Source organism: Berghia stephanieae, chromosome 3 (genome assembly GCF_034508935.2).
Source record: "Berghia stephanieae isolate SIO BIC M18660-M18661 chromosome 3, UCSD_Bste_1.3, whole genome shotgun sequence".
NCBI classification, from domain to species: Eukaryota; Metazoa; Mollusca; class Gastropoda; order Nudibranchia; family Aeolidiidae; genus Berghia; species Berghia stephanieae.
Genome location: NC_088362.1, coordinates 89,978,107 through 90,003,118, shown reverse-complemented (window position 1 = coordinate 90,003,118; position 25,012 = coordinate 89,978,107). Strand labels below are relative to the sequence as shown.

At 34.0% G+C, this 25,012-nt stretch overlaps 1 protein-coding gene across 1 annotated transcript; it reads right to left on the bottom strand.

Annotated features, from left to right (window-relative positions):
• LOC144968791 (WD repeat-containing protein 3-like) lies at positions 1–25,012 on the bottom strand. The gene is made up of 24 exons (XM_078907472.1): positions 24,692–25,012; positions 18,802–19,011; positions 17,261–17,379; positions 16,265–16,343; positions 15,741–15,839; positions 15,266–15,427; positions 13,950–14,051; positions 12,884–12,981; positions 11,297–11,432; positions 10,336–10,526; positions 9,893–9,986; positions 8,909–9,096; positions 8,163–8,231; positions 7,731–7,803; positions 7,040–7,197; positions 6,602–6,713; positions 5,770–5,955; positions 5,285–5,350; positions 4,574–4,642; positions 4,034–4,119; positions 3,397–3,525; positions 2,575–2,668; positions 1,283–1,440; positions 1–94 (listed from the first exon to the last, which is right to left on the bottom strand). Exons 1-24 carry the CDS (start codon positions 24,860–24,862, stop codon positions 88–90), a joined length of 2,856 nt encoding a protein of 951 aa, XP_078763598.1. The 5' UTR covers positions 24,863–25,012; the 3' UTR covers positions 1–87.

The following is a 25,012-nucleotide window of genomic DNA, read 5'->3' as shown; positions in this document are numbered from 1 at the left end:
TCCTTGGCCAAAACTTAATTTAATACTTACTGCCTACATTCTGGTGCACTCCAACGTAACCTCAGTACCAGATTGTAGTGTTGGGTCTCATATACTGTAACAAATAAAAAAAAAGAAAAGAAAAAAGTGGTTCTTTTGAGTTACAACACCCATGGAGCCGAGTTTATCCTAGTGTCTATAGGTTAAATGTACAACAGCAATTGCGAACTATCCATCGGGTAGGACACTAATCAATTGCAAAGTATTTTGTTTTTAAAGATTTTACTGGCGCCTGCAACACATTTAGGTCATATCAGCGCCAGTAAAAAGGATGAAAATGGGATAGTTTGTTTGTTGCTTTAGGTCTCTTCCAACACAATTGAGGTTATATGAGAGACAGCTGAAACAAAAAAAACAAGCAATCTAACAAAAATAGTACAAATGTCAATCAAAAGCATAACCTAAAGATATCATAAGCTAAATTATAAATAACCAAGAACAAACAGGCAGAGGATTTACAGGAAAAAAAAATATCCCCTGTCAAAAATACAATCACAAACCAAAGAAGCAGGATAGGCTAGTAAAGAGAAGAAGAAACGACATCACTATCGGATCGTACACCCATGCGAACATCATAAGTATATGATTCAAGGGTGATGCTCCCATCCAAACACCCGCAAAATGGGATAGTAAAAAGTTTAAGAATTACAATTAAAGCACCCAAGAAAAGCAAGACAAAGGGGAATTAATTCAAATAGGAAACAGATGTAGATTCCAAGAGCACTCTATCAAAGTACTTAGTTTGAGGCCACCTAAAAGTCTCATCCAGACACAAGCACAGGTCCCCACTAAGAGGAATACACTCAAATGTTTACAAGTCATATATACTGTTTACAAGTCATATATAATATTTAAACAAAACATAATATAGTGCATAACAGAGAGATGATTTACAAGGAAAAAAATATTATCTCCCTAAACTAACTTAGTAACTATACATTTGACTGTTTCCCTCTCAGCCAGGGTATAACCAAGTTATCTCATTCCAATACAAAGACAGAAAGCAAATTGGAAAAAAAAAAGATATAGGGGAATAGAAGGCACAGTAAGTACCTCCCTGCCCACTATGGGTGGTCAGGAACCCCACCCAGAACTGCAAAGTACTTCCCACCAGATCTAACGGACCCAGCAAGGGGGAACAGAAATTAACACAAACTTACAGGAAGGGATGAATACCAAAAGACCTCGACATATTTTGAAAGTTATGTAAGGTATTTCATTTATTCAATTTTTACAGAATTACTTCACAGATAACATTGCAATCTGTTTCTTTTTCTTTATTTTCTTCTTTTTCATCTCTTTCTGTCTGGCTGTTGCATCTGCAAACATCATCACACTCTGGGATTCCTCTAGCTGTTTTCTTAAGAAATTCAGTCCTGCCATGTTGAAAGAACAAAGATCCTGAGGAGGAAAAAAAATTCACTTTGTTAGTTTTTTTTAAAGGGTTTTACATCGCTTGCAAAACATTAAGGTCATATCATCACCAGTAAAAAGGAGGAAAATAGGATAGTAAAAAGTTTTAGAATTACAATTAAAGCACCCAAGAAAAGACAAGACAAAGGGGAATTGGTTCAAATAGGAAACAGATGTAGATTCCAAGAGCCCACTATCAAAGTACTTAGTTTGAGATCACCTAAAAGTCTCATCCAGACACAAGCACAGGTCCCAACTCAAATGTTTAGAAATCATATATAATATGTATACAAAACAATACAGTGCATAACAGAGAGATGATCTACAAGGAAAAAAATATCATCTCCAAAAATTCTAACTATACATTTGACTGTTTCCCTCCCAGCAAGGTTACTTGGACAAAACCAAGTAATCTCATTCCAAGACAAAGACAGAAAGCATGTTGGAAAACAGATATAGGGGGATAGAAGACACAGTAAATGCCTCCCCACCCGCTATGGGAGGTCAGGAACCCCACCCAGTCACGTTGTTAGCGCCAGAGTGCTATTTGGCCTTGAGCAAGTTGTCTTTACCTAGCTAGCAGGACACTAAACTATTCTTAATATGTATCATTCAAAAGGGAAAAAAAATAGAAATGTGATATGTGACAAACAGCAACATTAAATCATGCTATATTATTTGTACAAGAATGAGGTTCCCAGTAAGTATTATTAACACTGCTAGTCAATTCATTGTGATATTAAGCTGCTTGACTGTAAAAAGTTATAAACAAAAGTGAATATAACAGCATCAATAAAGAACAAAATAGCAAACACGGAACATTTGGGGCTCAACCCGTCCTCAGACAACAAAACAAAAACAATGAAAATATAAATACATTACTAAAAAACCAGATCGACAGCAGACATATTTGGCACGTCCTTTCTGTAATAAGATCTTGGAATCGTCCAAGTATTTCTTAGTGTCGATCTGTTTTTTAAAGTAATGTCTTCATTATTCTTTGTTGTTGGCTGAAGAAGGGTTTTGAGCCCAAAACGTTGTGTTTGGTATGTTGTTCTTTTTTTATTTATTTTTTTAAAGTTTATTACTTTTTATAGACAATTCATTGGAAACAAAACACACCTTTGTATGTTCCACTGACTTGACAGCACTGACTTTTAACTTTTCAACTACTGGGAGATGGACGTTGTTTGAAGTGATTTCTCCATGATGAACTCTGGGATATAAAAAAATTGAATTTACCTTCATGTCAAAATGAAATATTGGTTATCAACAGGAGGTAAGTTAAAGACAGAAAAGTTGTGTTATAGACAATACAGATACAAAAATATAAGAAACCAAAAAAAACATCCATAAGAAAGAGAGAAAAAATCTGCTTTCCATGACCGATGATTGAACCTCAAACCCTCTCATTGGTGGACAATATGCAACTTTTACACTATATCATTTAAAATATTCAATGCTTTTCTTCTATTCCTCACAAATTTAATGAAGAAGACAGTAGATATTTATTTATTAATTGGTTGATTTATTTATTGATTAATCAGTTAATTAATTTATTTAATAGGTTCATCCTGGAATTATTCAGGGTTTTTTGTTTTGTCTGTTTTCTCTCTCTCTCTTTTTTTTTGCTGACAAAGACATCACTGCTTCTCAATGTTTAGCCTCAAAAAATAGTGAGCCTCCCATAAGATTACAGAACTTTGTACTTTGAAAGGAAAATAAGCTGTGCCAATTCGGCAGTTAATGAAATAATAAGATGGGAGCCATTAATGTGGAATGAATTTAGTTGACCCAAATAACTAGTTAGGAAAGAAAATAATTTTCTTTTAAAGTTGATATCAAAATAATTTATTGGTGGAATACTCAATAATCCACTTGTACGTTATGCCACCAATCTTAACATTTGTCTTAAATAAATATAATTCCATACAATTTCCTCACTTTAATAAGAAGTTGACGCATTTACATATCAGTTCAGTGTCTCTGGTTCCAGTCACTAAGCTACCCAAAATGGGAAGCAGATCTTTTACATCAGAAAATGGCAAGGATAGCAAAGCCGCTTGTAGATCACTGGAAAACACAAAAAAACGAGTTCATTTAATGAAAAAAAAAAGTAAAAGTTGATTGCAATTTGGTAAAAATTCATTTAATCTAAGAAAAATAAAAACCTGGAATGAATTAAAATCTATAACAAAAAATGTTGCGGCTCTAAAGTATCTAAAATGCTGTCGATAGCAAGCATTTTAAAATTAGGATTTCAAATCCTTATTTGACTAACTTAACATTTTTTTTTCTTGTTTTAATTTTTTTTTTTTTTTCTGATCTCTTTATCTTCCCAGCTGAACCTGGTAACAGGTGACACGCATCCAACCCAAAAGGGTAGCAAGAAATTGTTACTATCCATTTACAGTTACAGAGATGGCAATTAATTCTAGTCCCAGTGGCATTGTGGCTCTAAATGATAAGTGTTATGTTGGACAAAGATATGCTTGGCTCATAAGTGCATGTGTAATAGCATCTAATTTATTCTATAAACGTGTCTTGAACAGTGCAATGGGAATTGCATCATAAATCATACCTGGCTTTGATCCTCCGAATGGATTCCCTGACAAGGTCCTGGGGTGTGTCACATTTGTAGGCAACCATCAATGGATGAAAAGTGATCTGAAATTGGAGAGAGGGAGGGAGGGGGAATTTTACAAGTAGCTTCTATCAGTTCATTGGCCATTTGAAAGAAACATCTTGAAATAAATATTCAACTGGAAGTTTAATCGGTAAAAAGAAAAGTTTAAAAAAAAAAAGATTTATTTTAAAAATAATGTTTAAAAAGCACTTGGTTCAGAGATAAGCAAAATTTCTGAAAATAGAAACAAAAGCCATGTATATGGAGACCAACTCCATATCTTAAAATATTACAAAGGATTTAGGTTAATGAGAAGCCAATTATGCATTTTCATTCTTATTGGTGCATTCATTTCTTTGAACAATTTCAGAATTCAAATCAAATTCATAACAATTATGAAATCTCAGGATTTAGACTTTTTAATAAAGAAATGAAGTAAAAGTTTTCAAAAGAAAATGAAAAAAAAAAAGTTCCTGTGCAGCAGACTCCCCTCACCTTTCCAATTTCAGCCTTTTCTGCCATCTTGTCTTTGCAGATTTTCAAAGCTTCCATAATCGATTCCGTCTGGCAATAAAATTTAAGGTTTAAATTAAGGTTTGACATGATCAAGGATTTTTCATCATTTCACTTTGTCTAATTCAATTTGAAAAATTATATGAATTTCACCATTCAATTATTATAAATAAAACTTTTAACAAGGAATGTTAAATAACTGCTATAAACATCTTTGCACAGACATTGATAAAATAGAAAAACAACAAATATAGCAAACAAATCACAGAAAATATAAACACATTTGTAAACTCTCTGCAAATATTTTTTTATAAAATGAGCTAAAACGGGACACCTTAATTCACAATCCCATCATGACTCAAAACAGCAGTATGTTTATACTATTATATAATATAATCTAAATCTAGACCTTTTTCTGTTCCTTTTTTTTTTAATTTGCTAATCAAAAAAGCATATGCCTGGGACATACATATTAGCAGTCCAATTTTTTTTTAAATGTTATTTTTTAATTTTTCTCCAAAATGGGACAGTCCCAATTTGATCAGGACAGTTGGTCACTGTGTTAATGACATCATATTGGGGCTCAACTCATTATACAGTTTGTCTACCTCAAAATGACAAAAGCCATTCAAAGAACCAGTATGTAATATGGAGATACGAGAAAAATAATTTCCATTTAAACAAGTCACTTACTCCTTTCAAAGTCTCAATGGTCTTTTTACCCGCCATCTTTGCTTCCTCTGAAGTCTCTCCTGGGACCTGGGACAATAAGAGGAAAAGAAAACAAATCGTTATTTGATTAGCAGAAATTGATATTGGAACACGAAGAGAGAGAAAAAAAAAAAAAGGAAAGTGCACACTTTCAGATATTCTGTTAATAATATTATTTTTTCAAAGTTTGAAAACTTTTAAACTAAAGAATCAAAAATTATTGTTCAGCAAAATGTCTTTCCTATTTTGGTAGAGACATTGGGATAATTTCTCTGTAACCGCATTTCTATATTTAGACTTAAGAAAGCATCACTCAATAACTTTTTAACATAAATGAAAAATTGAGCAGTCTTTTAAAGAGAATATTAATTTACTTAAATCCAAGGACCAAATAAACTAAAAAACACTGTAAGATAAAAGTATGCTAAATCTTTTTTTCAAAAATTACTATCTGTCTAGTCTCTCACCACTTCTTCTCCATTCTTGAGAAGGGTCTCTTCTTCCTCTTTTTCTCTCTCCCTTTCCTTTTCTTCCTCCAAGACAAGAGGCTCATCCGTCCGTTCCCAAATCCTCAGAGATTTGTCTCGAGATGATGTCACCACAAATTTTCCAGTAGAAGTCATGGCAAGACTGTGGACTTCGCCATGATGACCCTGAAAACATTGAACCATTCTATATTAATTAATATTGTTCTACAACATTATTTTGAGCTTGAACATTTCTATACTGCAATATTCACTAAACACGCTCAAAGCACTTTAAAAAGGGTTCCTGTCCAACAGCAACACATAATATGTAGAACAAGACATGACGCCTGTTAAGCAATGTTACAATTTTTTCCAACAGAGACAATGCTGTTAACGGCCTGTTACTCATTTTACACCTGAGTATGGTGAGACAATGTGAGTTTAGAGCTTTTTCCAAGGACTCAACTTTGCACAGAGCGAGGCTCGAACCCAGGATCTTCCAATCAGAAAGTGAGTGTCATAGCACTAGACCAAATAGCTGTACAATTTACATTATTTACTTTCTATTTTCTTTGAATGTTCATTGTTTCTTGATTTTGTTTCCTGAGAGTACTTTGTGATAAATTTTAAACTGGGCACTATTATGAGTTTCTGAAAAATCATCCAAAAAATTTTGAAATTCAAAATTCTGTGTAACAGTGGCTTGCTCAGCGATAACAGGCACCAAAAGAATAAAGATACTTTAAACGAAAGTAGAAAATATAAGAATTTGTGGTCATGATAGACAATGAAAAAAAGTGACATGTTATAAAACCAGCACTCAAACACCTACCTCTAGGGTCTGTATCTTCTCAAAGTTGTCAGCATCCCATTGCTTCACTTTTTTGTCTTTGCCACTAGAAACAAACTGATGAGTTTTAGGAATGAATTTCAGACAGGTCACACTGAAATGTAATACATGTAAAAACAATATAAACACCAATCTATTCAATTCCAGATACAGGCAGAAACAGAAATGATTGAATATATTGAAAGAAAGAAATTAAGTGTTACATTGACCAAAAAAAAAAAAAAATACAAAAACGTTAGATTGCTGAATGGAAGAACGGATGTTGAGATAGATGAATGCAATGATGAATGATGGCGTATGAATGACTTATAGATAAACAACAATGAAGATAAAAGTAACATCAAATTTTCATTTTCAACTACAATGAAAAACGAACAGTTATCAGAACAGTGACCAACACACATTGTGAAAAACGTCTACCTGTCATCATGGGCAAAGATAGATTTATGGCAATCCCCAAAGTCCAGCCCCCAGATCTTGATATTCCTATCTGCTGAGCCAGTGATGATAAGGGTACTGTCTGAGGAGATGTCCATGCATAACACAGGTAGCTTGTGGCCATACAGGGACAAGAAAAACTGAAAGGATTGACGTAGAATGATATGAATTAGGTTAAAACAAGAACAACATCAAACAAAAAGTAAATTTCGCTTAATAAATTGCTGTACTTGCAACATGTAGGTACATAGCCTTTTCCCTTTAGACAAAGAGCAGACATCTATCCTGGTAACAATTGCTTGCTACCTTTGGATAGGAAGCTGGTCTACAACAAAGGAGTTTCCAATTCATCTGAGATGCACAGCAGCTCTATCACTGCTGGATGGTTATCAATCATTTCAACTGCACCTGGAATCAATGCGAACCCCTTTGCTCGGAGGGGAATGCGTTATAGTGAGCCGTCAGGACTTCTGAGCTAAAGATGGTTTTAAAATAGAGTAAAAGATTAAAAGACAAAGGGCAACTTAAAACCAGTTCTCCAACCTTAAAATGTCAACAATATGAAAACTCAAGAAAGGCCGTAGCAACAGGAGTTGACAGTATTTATTTTCAGGGTATTTATTTTTTATCTTAAAGCAAAATCAATTCTGATTAATATATAAGCAATAAGTACCTTCAGAGTATCTGCGAAAAATATCTTGACGGTGTTATCAAGTAAAGCAGCAGCCAAAAGTCTTTGGTTTGGCCTGAAAAATAGATTGAAACAATACCATTTCATTACTCTGGTCTCTCTACTATGAAACCACTTTTTGGCATCTGGTTCACACCAGCATAATAACGTTTTGAGGACCTCAAAAATATCAAATGGAATAAAAGAAAACAAAAACAGTGCAGGAATCATTACATATAAAAACAATGGTATGTGTGAGTGTGTGTGTGTGAGAGAGAGAGAGAGAGAGGGAGAGGGGGAGGGAGAGAGAGAGAGAGGGAGAGAGAGAGAGAGAGAGAGAGAGAGAGAGAGAGAGAGAGAGAGAGAGAGAGAGAGAGAGAGAGAGAGAGAGAGAGAGAGAGAGATATTCTAAATGAAATCTAATCAAGCACTTACGAATATTTCACAACTAATACATCATCATCAAATTTAAGGGTTTTCTTCTGTTCCAACGTCAAAACTTTCCTGTGAAAAAAATAAAAATAAATAAATATATATATATATTATATGACAGCTAAAATGATATCATTTTTTGACATAATACATCATGCATTCTATTCTATAATAACAGTTGTAATGTTAAAAAAGAACACTATCAATATGACGCATTTCATCAAGCTGTAGAAAGCATCACAGCAGCTACAGAGTCTGAGACTCGAAAACATAAATGTTCTAAATCTGAGATTAAAATTCAAACATTTGAAAAAGGGTTGGCATTTTTTACCATTTTTCAAAGCTCAAAATATCATCACACACAAACTGTAAGGTATCAACTTTCATTACAAACAATAAAACCAGCATTCAATGGGGCTGCATTGATCTGGGTTGGGTTTTTAAATTTGAAGATTTATTTCTTTTATAAAAAAAAAAAAAAAAACATTCTGAAACGGTTAAAATTAATCATAAAGAAAGAGAAACGCACTGAATACTGAAAGAAATTGTGAAATGCAAATAAATAAATAACAAAACTGAGAGCATTTGAAGACCTACAAAGAAACTAAAAGAAGTTATTTTCACTTTATTCTGTACTGTAACTATATTATTTCAAAAATAAAAGGTACAAACTCTCTATTCTATTGAACATCATCTAAAAGATAGAATTAAAGGGAGCAGAGAAAACCATAATTCAATAAATCACTGACCATTGACTGTTTTCTTCTGAGTTTGAAACAAGTTCATAGTTCCAAAAATTAACAGTTTTATCCGCCCCACCAGAAGCAATTCCTCTTTTGTCTGGCATTGGCGCTATAGACCACACAGCACCTTCATGGGCATCAAATGATTCCAGCATAGAGCCCTGGTCAATGTCAAACAACTGTAGCTTGCCAGACTGAAATATTGAAAGTGAATAAAGAACGGTACTTTATGTGAAAGCACACATTTATTCATTGCTTAATGTCAATTTCATTTGGGGGCCAAAGGATCATAATAATTATAATCAAGTCACTTGGACAAAAGCATTGAATGAAAATAATTTTTGTTAAAATTAATGAAGACTTCTATGAAATAAACAGCAAATGAAATGAGCATGAGAGTAAATTCAATTTGAATGCATTTGTTTGCTGATTTCAAATTGAACATTTATACTCTATAAAAGCAGATTATGGTTTTTACCCCTTCCGTTGAATATAGAAAACTTACTGGAGAAATGGGATAAGAGTCAATTTTTATTTTTTCATCCACCCCAGAATACTCCATGATCAAAGGTTATGTTTGTGCACTGGAGCTAAAATTGAATGATCTCAGATGTAATGACGCTTTTAACTCAAAGACGAGATTAAAGATTCTAGCTTTTTTTCATAACTCCTTGCATTCCAGGAGCTCCTGAATATAATGAGAACTGATCCATGGTCATGCCAATCTCGTATTCAAAGGCCACGGTATTCAATTCTCATCTGACATCTCTTTGGTTCATCAAATAAAAACATTTTAAAGAACACATATAAGTATATAACACTGATAAAGGCAGGCAATGCTGTGAATACAAAACTGTTCTAAAAGATGACAAAATATGTTAGCCTGTTTGAATCTCTGCAATGGATAATGGTCATTATGTCTTTTAAAAAGCCCACGTATATACACTTTTATGTAATAATAAAATATATAATTAATGAGCCAATACATACCTTGGTCCCAATCAGTATATGCCTATCTCCACCAGCAAATAAGCTACACAAAGCATAATCACATGACATGGTCCGAATGCATTTTAAGGATTCTCTAAGGTGGGAATACAAAATTTTTAAAAATATAAGAACACAAATATACTGTATTTCACCAAATAGATTTATTTGTGATTCTATTTTACTACTTGTGAATGTGTAGTGTTTCTCACTGCATTTGTATTTTTTTTTTTAGTTTTTTTTATAAAATTGGTTTTTAAGGTGTGGATTGCACACTGATCAACCACAAGGTTTAACAAGGGTTAAAACATTTCTCTTTATTTGTGCTAAATATCACAAAATATACAAATCATCTGAGACAACCTCCATGGGTCAGTTTTAAAAGAGAAATGTCCATACTATTTATCTTTTTAAAAAACAAAAGCAATATGTCTCTGACATCCTACCTGTTCCACAACTTGACTTCATTTGAACTCGCCGAAGCAATGGTGGTGTTGTCCCCACTGAAGGCCAATGTCCTCACATCTGTCCGATGTCCAGCATACATGATGGGTGACAACTGACTGATTTCTAGTTTTGAATGTTCAAAGCTGAGATGCCCAGTTTCTATTTTGTTATCAACCAGTTTGACGCAAAACTGTGAGCCGGTAAGAAAGAATAAAGAAAAAATTTAAAGTTCCACATTTCTGCAATAAAATTTTGCCATACTCAACAGTCAATTAAAAAAAATTAAAAATAAAATAAAATTTGCTTGCCTTGTTACTGAAAGAAAAGAGAACATATGCCCCATCGGGATTATTCTGACTTGATTTTTTTAAAAACTTTTTAAAACTTGAGCATTTAAAGAACGCAATATCCACTAAACGTTCTCAAAGCGCTTTCAAAGGGGTCCCCAGCCAACAGCAATAATTAACTTGTAAGGTGAGATATGACACCTGTTAGGCGATATTACAATCATTTTTACTACAGAGACAATGCTGTTAACAGCCAGATACTCATTTTACACCTGAATAGAATGAGAAAATTTGAGTAAAAAGCCTTTTCCAAGGACTCAACTATGCACCCCTAAGAGTCGATCCAAAGGTAAGTGTCATACATCTATAGCCACATGATTTTATAATCCAAAATATGAAACTTGTGTTAATTCTTTTATTTTTGTTTGAAGACAAGACATGGTGTCTTGGAGCGACGAAAACTAAAATCTCTTATTTCTGGTCTCTCTATTATGAAACCACCTTTTGGCATCTGGTTCATACCAGTATAATAACGTTTTGAGGACCTCAAAAATATCAAAATATTGATATATATATATATATATATATATATATATATATATATATATAGAGAGAGAGAGAGAGAGAGAGAGAGAGAGAGAGAGAGAGAGAGAGAGAGAACGAACATTTTTACCTTATGAATTTTGTTGTCATCTTGATATACATTGACAGACAAGAGCTTAGAGGAAAACCTATAGCGCCCCAATGCTTTGATCTCGTCACTCAGGGTTAAAGTCACACTTGATGCATCTTCCTCTTCCCCAGTCTCACTAAAACAGAAACAATAATCAGATTTTGGTATATGTTTGTTTGATTTGCTTTTCAGGTTTTATGACGCCTGCAATGCTTTTATTTTTTTTGTTTGTTTGTTGCTTTAGGTCTCTTCCAACACAATTGAGGTTATATGAGAGACCGCTGAAACAAAAAAACAAGCAATCTAACAAAAATAGTACAAATGTAAATCAAAATCATAACCTAAAGATATCATAAGCTAAAATATAAATAACCAAGAACAAACAGGCAGAAGATTTACAGAAAAAAAAATATCCCCTGTCAAAAAAAACAATCACAAACCAAAGAAGCAGGATAGGCAAGTAAAGAGAAGAAGAAACGACCTCACTATCGGATCGTACACCCATGCGAACATCATAGGTATATGATTCAAGGGTGATGCTCCCATCCAACCAATGCTTTTATGTCATTTTCGTGCCAATACAAAGACAGGAGATGGGAATTTAAAAGACCATTACAAAAGTATATAAACATAACTGAGCCAATGGGATACTTATTCAAACTGGGAAGAGAAGCAAATTCTGAGACCTATCTGTCCTCGTGCCTGGCTTGAGAAAACCTAAAACTTCCATCCAGACACTAGCACAGGATTCCCTTAGCTACATTTAAAAAAAAAAGATCATATGTATCTTAAAATATAGACGTGACAATATTTTTAATAATATATACATAATATTAACGGAGCTACTCTGATGTCTTCGTCCCCATCCTCCTGTGTTCAATGTTTGTAATTTCTAATGCAAATGAGGATTCACGGCTTAAAACGGGTATCCCTGTGAAGAATACAGTGTAGGCATTAAAATCATCCCAACTATCGGGTAACATCTGTGGTGTAATGGTAGCATGTCTGACTGGTAATCAGGAGGTCTGAGATTCAATTCCCAGTCGAGGCAGGCAGATTTGTTTCTTGTATTTTTCTAACACATTTTTCCAAATCTTTAAAATAAGTTTATTTACCTTCACAGCAAAACACATTTTTCCTTTAAAATTTAGTTTTTAAAACCGAATCTGGCGGAAATAATCCAAATTTGTCCAGCAAAAAAATCTGTACATACCAATTAAATCTTTACAAGAGGCTGGTATAAAGAGAACTTATCCAACAATAGTTAATAGTTTATCAATAACTTCAAAATATAAATTATGTGGTCATTTTGATCAATAGTGTAAACGTTCATCCTATTTAAAGAAGGTTAATATGGCAGTGATTTATAGTCCAGCACAATGTACTTTTTGCCTGATAAAATTAAAATGAAATAAACTGTAACTGGTAGATGAAGAAGGGAGTCTGAAAAAAATTCTGACTTTGATTTGGCTCATTTATATGTAAACTTGATATGCTAATAAAGTAATTTTTGTGGTTCTGTCCCTAGGCTCCAAAGTTCACGTATTCATGTTTGGAAATGACAGGTGAATAAAGTAAAATACTTACAGCTGCCTCTTGCGTAACTTTTTCATTTTCTTTGCCTTGTGCTTTGTCAGTTCTTCACTAGAGGGTAAACTAAAAACCTCTAAATGCTTGTCAGTACCCTAATTACAGAGAAAGAAGAGAGATAGAATATCCAAGGTATTAAATTCAGAAATTTATTAAGAAATATGCACAAGCCAATTGAAAAATTAATAAAGTCACTTTTCACCATTTATAATTTCCACTAAATATTGATATATTGAAGACTTCCCTTTTTTGGGAGGGGGTGGGGTGATAATTGCACTAAGAGCTACCCTGTAACAATATCAGGGGTTCAATCGATGAAAATATTTATAATAATAATAATAATAACAATAATAATAATAATAATAATAACAATAATAATAATAATAATAATAATAATAATAATGAAGTTTATTTATCCTTCATCATACAATAAAGGTCTGGGCACATAACAACAACATCAGTCTATTCTAATCTCTCTCTCTCTCTCTTCTCTCTCTCTCTCTCTCTCTCTCTCACACACACACACACACAAACATACATAAACCTTCCACCACCCAACTATCTACCTATATAACATATATATAATAACATCACATATTCCTGTGATCATCGTCTGCTCAAAAAATAATTTATTGATTACTATCAGTCCAAAGTCTGACTTTAGCATGCTTTGCTAGCAGTCTCCTTTTTTATTGTTAAGTGGTATTATTTAGTTTGACGTGAGAATATCAATTTACATTCCTACTTAAAGACTGTTATAACAACCATAATATTCAGGTGAATCTTCATTTCAAAACAGCAACAGGAAATGAAGTATATATAGGTAATAACTGGAAGTCAAACAATTTAACCAAGGAACGAATGAAACAGTTTACTATTAATTGAGTTAGATTTAATATTTATTGTTGAAACACCTTTAATTGGTGCCATGGTGACACAAAATTCATTAAAAAACAAAAACAAAAAAACATCAAGAAAGTCCCTTGAGGGGGGGGGGCATTAATGCTAAGAACGTTGGTTTAATGTGAAACAATTTGTAACTCATAATCAAAATACAACATACATGACAAATCAGCATGGATTCATCAGGGTTTGTGCACAGAGACACAACTCTTTCCCTCCCTTGCCTCATTATGGAACCAACTTTGTGGCAAGTCAGAATTTTCTGCAAAAGAAACATAAATAAATAAATAAATCAAGTTTAAAAAAAAATATATTACCATATTTGTTCTTTAGAAAACAATTATTTGAAAGAAAAAGAGACCTACCAACAAAGCTAGTCGTCTATTCACAAAATGTGAATGACAAGTACAAAAAAGAATGGCCTTTCAACAATACCAAAGATAGAGAAGATGAAAGACATGATACTGTAATCACATGACCCAGTGTTTTAGTTGTTGAATTGACAGTCATTAAAATGATGAAGTAATACTCACTCTTGGTCAGTCTCTTTAAAAGAAGATGAAGACCAAGAAGAAGAAAATGAAGAAGAAGAAGAAGAAGAAGAAGAAGAAGAAAAAGAAGAAGAAGAAGAAGAAGAAGAAGAAGAAGAAGAAGAAGAAGAAGAAGAAGAAGAAGAAGAAGAAGAAGAAGAAGAAGAAGAAGAAGAAGAAGAAGAAGAAGAAGAAGGAAGAGGTGAGGAAGAAGAACAACAAGGAGTAGGAGCAGGAGGAGAATGTCGGGGAATGAAGAAGCTAAAATGAATTGTTTCCATTCTTACAAAATCATTATTCCTGTTAAATGTTTAAGAAGCAATGTTGTATGATTTAATTTGGTTATAATTTGTTTCTAAGCAAAAATTACTACATTTCCTATTATCTATCACTAAAATTTCTGTTTAAAATCAGATCTGGTCAAAATCTCCACTTGGAAAAGTTTATATAAATTGATTAAACGAGGAAATCTTGTGAAGGTAACAAAAATGAACCCACTTAGATTGAAATTAGATATAATCATTTTATGGCACACAGGCTATCCAGTCGATTAAGAAATCGAGTCAAACTTTGACTTAGAACATACTACCACTCTCCAAACCAAAGGCTAGCAAGACAATAGTTATTTCAATTTCAAGTATAAATTCAGGCCTGCATCTGCCCCCCAGGGACAACATCCCACTGAAGCCGAAGCTTTTTAAGATCCCCATTTCCTGGAATATTTTTTTTTAGAATTTTAACAATTCAATAGGCTGTGAAACAAAATGAAAAAAGTTTTTAAAATTATTTTTTTTTCCTGCAGAGCGAAATTACCGGCAAATTTACAAGCCTGTATAAAAACCAGAGAAAGGGAGAAAGCAAGAGAGAAATGAATAAAATAAGTAAAAGCAATTTGTGTCTTAATCTTAAAATAATTTAGCCAAATACATCAAAGGGATATAATTACCATTGCGTCATCAGCAGCCCTCTCCTCCTCTGTTCTTTCATCATCACTATCGTCATTGTCCACCTCCATATCTTCCTCTTTATTGTCTTCATTTTTCTTTCTCTTTTTCCGAGATGGCCCTTCGTTTGTCTCTTCCTCGTCTTTGACTGATTCATCTTTTTTCTTAAAGGAAAAACAATAATCTGACAATTTAGTTGGATTGTTGCAAATTCAGTCTTTGTCTTATAGATCAGAATATATGAGTATAATAATTTTTACCATTATGATATACCAAAGTACAATTTTAAAATCTCTTCAAGATACTTTCACTTAATGTTATTACCAATGTTAAAAAGTATGCTCAATTTGATATCCATGACTTACATATATTTTACTAATCATCTAAGCTGATTTCAATCTTGAATTAATGGCTCACTTCAAATCTCAATTAAAAGGAAAAGAAAAGATGACAAAACATGAGGCTTTAATAACTCACTTCAGTGTCCAAATAGTCAATGTCCCAAACACGAAGCTCACTGTCCCCTGAACCACTCACAATCCGAGTGTCATTGCGCAGTAACACAAATCCATGAATCTGAAAAATTGATTATCACAGCATATTGTTATAATGAACTTAACATAATGTAAACATAATGAAACACTAGCACAGTTATCAATCATTTTATATCACAATGAGATAAATGAAGTAACAGAAAACATTCGAAATTAACTTTTACATAAATAATCATAATCCTTAACTTCTACAACAATAGCATTATTGTAGTCTGTTGAGAAAAATAATATAAACACATTTTGCATTTAAAAATAGAAGCTTGTATTATTATTATTTTTTTTAAAATACAAATTCTTCTTATTCTTCATCTTCTTCTTATTATTATTATCATTATTAGCACTATAGCCATCATTATCATTGTCATTACTATTATCATTATCATTATTATAATTATTATTGTTATAGGGATCTTATTTTTTAGTTTGAAACCAATATCTGATACTGACCTCTGTTCTGTGTCCAACCAGGGTATAAAAGCAATGCTTTGTCTCCATGTCCCAAAACTTGATGAAAGTATCCCTGGAACTGAGAAAAATCAATTACATTTAAATAAATTAACATTTAATTGGAAAAACAAGAGCATTTATGTCTAACATTTCCACAGGTTTACCATGCTCAATACACTTCATAATGTTTCACTTACTACCCCAGCCACCTGATACCACATTTCCATTCCATACAGTACCAGCCACCTGTTTAGACATCATCTTCATTTTCTAAAAATTAAAAATAAAATTCCCGTTATTCATCCAATAGGGGAAATTGGACGTGGAAAAACCCAGGCATCAGCCACAGCGCTGCAAATTGACTTAGGGTGAGGCGACTTGCTCAAGGCCACACAGTGCAGTGGTGGGTGATTGAACTCGGTACCTTTCAGGTACGAAGCAAAGACCGTGCCACTGAGCCACGCTGCCCCCCAACTGTATTATTTCATTAAAATATATTTAGAATATCCATTACTCAGGAACTCCTTCACACCTTGGTCAAGCAGGGTAATGAGTGTAAGTGCCTTACCTAGGACACAATGCCAGAACCAGATTTTTTTTTTTTTTCAATCTTGTCACTCATCCAACTGCTGACCATGATTACCATCAATTAATTTTTGTAGCAAGAGGTGGGATCGCACCTCTAAGCTAAAGTGACATAATTACATAGCATCATTTCATGAACAACGATGTTCATAGACTTTACATTGTATCAAAAGAATGCAAAAATCTTTCTCACTTTCTGGAAATAACTCTAAAATATATCAATAATTTTTCTGTCTTTTATTTTCTAAAAATAGTAGATCAAATTTATTCTTCTTTATAAATATAAATTTTTCTGTATTTTATTTTTCTAAGCATATTAGATCAAATTTATACTTCTATAACAATATCAATTTTTCTGTCTTTTATTTTCTAAGCATAACAGATCACATTTATTCTTCTATGTCAATATACCTTGAAACAATAACATTTCTGCCCTTGAGAAAAACAGCTTTTGTGATCTCATTTTTATGACCTTTCAAACGGAACAGTCCCCATTCACTGACAATGTCCCATACAACCACATCTGTGTCCTGAAATTTTAAAAAGCAAACTACATTAAACAATGAGGTTGCTCCCTATCAAGAGAAAATCAAAAATCTTAATCAAGAATTGAGACTGTGCCAAAAGGCTGCTTTTGTAAGATTTGCCACAAAAAAAAAAAAAACCCAACAAAGTTATTTGGAAAAACAACTTAGAAAGATATTCATATTGATCAGACTCCTTGGGTTTAATAACAAAGAAAAAAAAAAGTCTAGCAACAACAACAAAATATTTTTTTTAATGCAGTCATTCAGAGACTTTAGGCCCAAGGAGCCAGAGTTTATCCCGGTTTCTATACTCAGACTATAAAAGTTCATGGTTACACACAGTTTTGAGAGTTGGTACAGACTGGCAAATGTTGTGAGTGTTTTACTTAAATGCATAGCACCGATAGCGTAAAATGGACAATAGCAAATGCTTGATACCAGAACCTACTTAGAGTTACTAGGCCTGATCTTAGCCCAAACTCAATACTCTCATGGGGAATGGTCCTGTTTTACTATAATACTATTTCCAGTCGTGTACTTAATACATCCTACAAACCTCTCTCCTCCTCTGTCTTGTACATATACACGGCTGGGTTTTTATTGAGCACTTTGGATTCTGTTGTATGTTAGAAATGGTATTTTTCTTTTAGTCATTTACTCATTCTATTTTTATTATTTTTTTTTTTAAAGTAATGGTCAGAAAATTGAGTATGCTTATTAATGGAGTCCAATTTGTTGAGTGTGCATATAGAGGGGTAAATTCATTTAATAAAAATTCTGCCTGTTTCATGTCCCGAGTGTGCTTATAGCCAGATTGCTCTTGTATCTGGAGTGCTTATAAAAGGAGACAACTGTACAACTATAATTTGGATGCTCAATAGTCTTTTTGGTTTGTTTTATTTTTTACTATTTAACCCAAAGACACTGATGAAAATGAATATCCCTTACTATTTCAAAATAATTTAGCATTGGGTATTTTTGTGGCCAATCTTACGAAAACAACAATTTGACACAGCCTCCATTCCCTTTTTAAAGTCTGGTAGTCACTACAATATGGCCTGTATTGATGGAAATAAAAATAACAAATACTTTTTTTTTTTTTTGGTATTGAGTGGTAGTGGTAGGTGGTGTTACAAATGTTGACAACAAAATAGAAAAAATAATGTTGAATGATGCTAATACCAGTACAGTATCATTCAGATGACCAAAATCAATGGAACAATAATTTTGTAAATATCCCATTAATGTATGGAAATAGTATCATCATCATGTTGTGCCGTGATTCACTGTATTGCTAATCAAGGCTCTCCACTTCACTTTTTCATCCTATATATTCTGCACCATGTTGTTGTTCCTTTCTGTCCCCGTCCATTTTGTCATATTTTATCAAACAACCAATTTATTTCAAAAATATTTTCTGCCTACCGTTGACCCTGAGACAAGTCTCAATCCTTGATCATCGTAAGCAAGTGATGTTACAGCAGATTTGTGACCTTGGAAAGTGATGTGTGATTCGCAGGTTGACAATTTGAATATTTGAATAGACCCATCTTGATAACCAACAGCCACACCATCTGTAAGAGGACTTTTGGCAAGACAGGTTACCTCTGATTTATCTCCCTTCAGAACTGCAGACTGGGAAACAGAACACAAAATGAAAGAAAAATTTAAAAGTAATGATCATAAGAATTCATCATATCCTGCTCTAGTATTTTTTATTTTTTTAAATCGTGTCTTTAAATGAATGAATAATTTTTTTTATCTGTTTGAGTTTGTGATTTCTCTTTATCAGTTTTATCAAATCAAACAACAGATTCAAATATTCTTTCAACCAAATGAATTTTATTGGTTTAGTTACACGTGATAAGAGATTTATCTGATCAGAGGAAATAATAATAATAATAATAATGAATAATAATAATAATAATAAATAATAATAATAATATAATAATATAATAATAATAATAATAATAATAATAATAATAAAATAATAATAACATTAATAGTGTGAGACTGTCACGTCTAATAAGATCGATAGATACTTCGCATAAAAAGTCAACATCATTTTTATACGCCTGATATTATTCGACAGTACGTTGCAATAATTTTTCACATTATTCAGCCGTATGCTGCGATAATTTTTGGCATCATTCAACAGTATGCTGTACACTGTGATCATTTTTCTCACTATCAGGGCGTAATTGTGCACTCCATTTGGAATGTGATGGATCAATAAATAACTGGCACTAGTTTTCTTCACACATTTCTTGAAAATCTTTTTTTTATCCTCTTTAATTATCTTATTTCCACAAAATTTTGATTACATTGTTTTGTGTGTTTGTGTATATATGTATGTATAAGTGTGTGTGTGTGTGTGTTATTGTGTGCGTGTGTGTTTTATTTGCTCCATTGTTCAAAAAGAAAATCCATTACTTAATCATCAAGGATTTTTTGTTTGTTTTGGGCCTATCTTCAAATATTTCTCCATAAGGCCACATGGATACAAGCGTGCTTTTCATACAGTGTGTCTTTTTCATACGGACACTCTTGCAATGTCCGTCACTGCCATGTCCATTCACAGATTCTAATCCATACCAGAGTTTAGTGGAGCTATGCATAAAATGCCTTACCCATGGACACAACACAATGTCCAGAGGTTTTCATCATCACCCGACCGTCAATGACCACGTGCTCAACATGGCTGTCACAAAGTCAAATTGATAGAAATCAGGTTCATTGTAGGATATTTCTATCTACTCTCATATTAATAGGTTTTCTGTTGTCTCACGAGGCACTAAGTGCAGACAAGAAGTAAAAAATAACAATGTATCAATACCTATATTTATTGACTAAGCTACATAATATGTCACATGGAAATTATTGATAAATTCAAATTTTATGAAATTATCAGAGACTTTGTAAAAGTAAAAGACAGTATTAATGAATTCTAAGACAGATTTTGAATTTAAAAATTGGTAGTATGAGCGAGCAAAATGTACTAAAATTGACACACATACACACACTCAAATTCAAATAATATCTATCCAATATATATATTTATACCCAAACCTAAATAACAAAGTCAAAGTCTCAAGACGGGAACAGAGATTGAAAGACAGGATAGCACAAACTCAGGATAGAAGTCTAACAGAAAGTTGGAAATAAAGGACAACACTGGCAAAATAAAACCAAAAAAAAATGCATACACATTCACCATTCACACAGACACTCTCGCAAATAACCAAAAAAAAACAATATTTAAAAAAAATCTTGAGTACGAAACTTGTTAAGAGAAATAGAGATCAAGTTTATTTTCCTGAGCATTCAGAGATATAGTAACTTCGTTTTATTTATTTTTTTTTAGTTTATTATTATTTTTATATAAATTTATTAACAAAGACATCCTACAGATGTCACAATATAACTTTTGCCATGTCCAAATACAGAAACACAACTATAATTGTAATCGCATGTGACGGAGGTGCATAAAAACGATCCATTAAGATACACCGTCAACGGAGGTGCATAAAAACACTACGATAATCTAGGAAATTGCAATGTGGAGAAGAGAGATTGAGATAGTACTAGTGCGGGGCGGTCCTTGGCAAGCTTAAGGACCACGGTCCTACGGTCCCTGGGAAATGAAAACCGCAAGGACCGGTCCTTTTCAACATTGAACATTCCTGAGAGACTGTCGGAAGTTCGAACCGTTTTGACCTTTGAGACTGTGGGATCGTTCATTCTTGAACCGTTAAAGACCGCTACACGATGAAAACCGTGGTCTACAGGAGTAAAACACACGGAGTAGTCACACTTATTTCAAATTGTAACCTAATTAGAGAAGAGGGGTGATGCCTTCTTTATTTGCTCACCGTACTTCATTGTTACTTCGATAATTTAATAAAATTTGAAATTTATCCCCATTAACGGAGATAATGGCATCGCCCAAGGCGTTGATCGAGTTGTCCGTGGCGTTGATACACACACGCAACTCCTACCCCCCCCCCCTCCCCACACACACACACACATTAGAGGGCAGCGAGCATTGAAGAGTAAGAGAGAGACGTGAAGTTATAATAAGAGGGGGTGGATGCGGTAATAAGTTAATAAGTAATAAGTGGTGTCCATGGTGACTTTTCGCCAGATCTAACAAACCCAGCTACCCATTCACTGCTGAGTAGACAGGGACTCAGAAAAAACTCGACTGCACCCGGGATCGATCTCTAATCTCTGGCCCTTTGCGTACAAAGAGAGTGCTCTATCAACTGAGCTATCGGGGTCCCCAAATATTCTATTGGACTTTTTTAAAATACAGACATTATAACTGGGTTTTTTTGGAAGGAAGAAACTAATGAAACTCATATTATTTGATTAGTTAAAACACCAAACGAAATTTTAATATTATTGTATTATTTTAAATGACAACAATGCGATAGAAAGGAGTGGTGACAAGAGATGGACAAAAGAAAACAAAAAATCGGACTTGCTACTTGCTAGGTTCGACACACACACACACACACACACAAACACAAACATCTTTAGTAGTCACATGCATTTCAAACAATAACCCATTAGAGAAGAGGGATCATGCCTTCATCATAGATCATTGTCATTGCGATCATTATGGTGTAGTAAATTTTGAAATTTACCCCGTATAATGGAATTGTCCAAGGCATGTGCCTCCTGTTCCCCCCATCTCACACACGAAAGGGCGGTTTGCGGAGTGGAGGGAGGTGGTCGTCTGTGTCGTTTAGTGTATGGCAAAGGGGGGTGGGTGTGATTAATTAAGTGGGATGGGTGGTGATTGGTGGAAGATAGGCAACCGAGCCAACGAATCGCTGGGAGGTAGTATGGCGCGAGACCGTTGAAAGGTGATAAGAAGTGAGGACCGCCGCCGGTCTTCCACTATCGGACCGATCCTCGGTTCACAGCTAAAAGACCGTGGGACCGGTCCTCAGCGCGGCACTAGATAGTACTAGAGAGAGAATGTGTGTGAGAGAGAGTCTCATACTCATAGAGAGGGTGAGATAGAGAGAGAGAGAGAGAGAGAGAGAGAGAGAGAGAGAGAGAGAGAGAGAGAGAGAGAGAGAGAGATCAGTGTTTGGAATTAGAAGTGAGCGGTGTTTCTTTTTTACGAAACCCGACAAAGTAATGGGAAGTAGGCAGCAGTGGGGAGTGAACCTGGGACTCAGGGAAGTATACTATAACCATAGTATCAGGTTCACTCACTACTAGTGTACTCTTTCTTCCTGAGTCTCAGGTTCACTCCCCACAGTTGTCTACTTCCCATATCATAACTTGGTCGGATGATGTCAAGTAATTGCTGTTTCACGAAACCCGCCGAAACTCAGTCCCAGGTTCACTCCCCAATGGTGTACACTTCCCTGAGTCCCAGGTTCACTCCCCACTGCTGCCTTCTTCCCATAACTTTGTCGGGTTTTCTTTGTCGGATTTCGTAGTGATTCGTAGTCTACTAGTAGATAATAAAAAAGAAGGAAGTGTCAATTGCCAAGGAGTGAATCCTTGGTAGTTGACGGTTCATCAACTGCCAAGGAGTTAGATTGGAACTCTTCAGCTGCATGTGGTGATTTCAATCGAGCCTCGATTTGATCGCATACGAATCTCGAATCCCGCCACTTTCTTCCATTCACTCATTCCTCGTCAATTGTTGTGGAAAGGATCAAGTCAACACTTATTGGCATTTGTTTTCAATTTTTATGTCTTTTCACGAATTCCAAGATGAGTTAAAATAATATCAAAACAAAAATTTCTGTTGATTTCGGATTCAGCGGGGGGAAAAAAAACAGAAGGACGAAGTGGCAAGTCCCTGCCAAGAAGTCCTAGATTAAAAAAGAAAAGTTAAGATTTCCTTTATTTTAAAGGAAATATACTGCACGTCGTATTAATAAGGAACAATTAACATAAAACATTTGTGCAACAAGATCACTCTGTGGCAGTTAATATAGGCACTTTGATAACTCCAGTCCAGTGGCCGCCGATAGGCTCACTGTAAGGTGAAACTCGTTTTTTGGAACTTTATTTTTGACCCTTTACTGTTTTGGTCACCATGGCGTTATTTGTGAACCTATGTGACTAACTTTGGTATCATTATAAAGGGCACAAAACAAGCTTTTTAACGGTGTATTTCATTCTTAATTCCTGATTGTATTTCTCAAAAAGCTTATGTGATAAAAATTTATAAATTTTTGAATTATAAGAACTTTTTAAATTATGGATACATTTTAATTATACTTCATACATCGATAGACAATTAATTGAAGAATATCTCTGCCAAATTTCATCAAAATTGATACACTCGCTCATTATTTTATTTTTTCCGCCATCAACCCTACTTTTTAGGACAAAAACCTCATATTTTTTCCATTTTCATTTATCCTTAATTTTTTCCATACTTTCCATCCATGAAAATGATTTATATGAAAATAAAGCTTATTTTCTGACCATTAAAATGATACCTAACACTTGCCATTTATTTTTTAATTGAAACAAAATTACTGAAAACAATAAGTGTTGACTGTAAAACTCAAAATTTCCCGATCGCCGCGAGATGCTGGTTTTGAGGCAGCAGTGAGATCACAGATTCTCTCTGTAAAATTGACAAAAAATTTCAATAGAAAATATAAATAACTCTGGAACCGTAGGTCGTAAAGAAACAAATAAGGTATCAAATTTTATGTTTTTTTCAAGTCCCATCCCCCTGACTAAGTCAAATCAAGATATTTTGAGTTTGAAAATTTTATCAAAGTGCCTAGTTGACGATCTACCGACTGGCAAGGTCTGTGACAAAAAGAGGAAATATGAGAGAGAGAGAGAGAGAGAGAGAGAGAGAGAGAGAGAGAGAGAGAGAGAGAGAGAGAGAGAGAGAGAGGAGGAAATGACAGAGAAATACACACACAGAGCAAAAAATGGCAGAGAGGGAAAAGAGAAAATGACAGAGAGAAAAAAAGAGAAAATGACAGAGAGAGTGAGAGAGAGAGAGGAGAGAGAAAGAAGAGTAAAAGAGAGTATTCATTAATATTAATATAATATTAATAATATCACTCTGTGGCAATACACCACTTTGTGACACTAAAGGTACTCCGTGGCAGTTAAAAGTACACATGTGTAGTTGATGAACTGACACGGTCCTTGGCAATTGACGATTTGACCATTGACAATTGTCAAGGTCCTTGGCAATTGATGCTACCAAAAAAAAAACAAAAAAAACACCAGAAGTAGAGAAAGAAGAAGCAGCAAATGTTAATGTCAAAATATATTTCATATAACAATTACACTAAACACAAAAATGACTCACCAATTCTCTTTTGCTTATATCCCAAATATTAACATTTTCGCAAGCACCAGCAGCGCAATAAAAAGGTTGATCCCTTCCAGAGTGTAAAGTTATGATATTAGACTTGTGGCTGGCGACTAGGCCAAACACAGGGCCGGGAGCAACTCGAAGATATTGCTTTGTTACACCCATTTTATCAACATCGCCTCAAAGACGGTGTACAAAATAACAGTTTGGAAAAGGACTAAATTTATCTTTTCAACTCAAAACAAACAACCACGACGATAGCCAAACAACATGCGTGTTTGTTTGGATCCGATTTCGTGATACTCTCCAGTCCAT

Bases quoted from the DNA above. Each gene is read 5' to 3' on its own strand.
- LOC144968791 (XM_078907472.1), bottom strand. From the start codon at position 24,862: ATGGGTGTAACAAAGCAATATCTTCGAGTTGCTCCCGGCCCTGTGTTT. The intron at 4,643-5,284 runs GTAAGTGACTTG...TTTTATTGCCAG, and splicing joins CCATTGAGACTTTGAAAGGA to ACGGAATCGATTATGGAAGC. The intron at 2,669-3,396 runs GTGAGGAAATTG...TTTATATCCCAG, and splicing joins TGCGTCAACTTCTTATTAAA to AGTTCATCATGGAGAAATCA.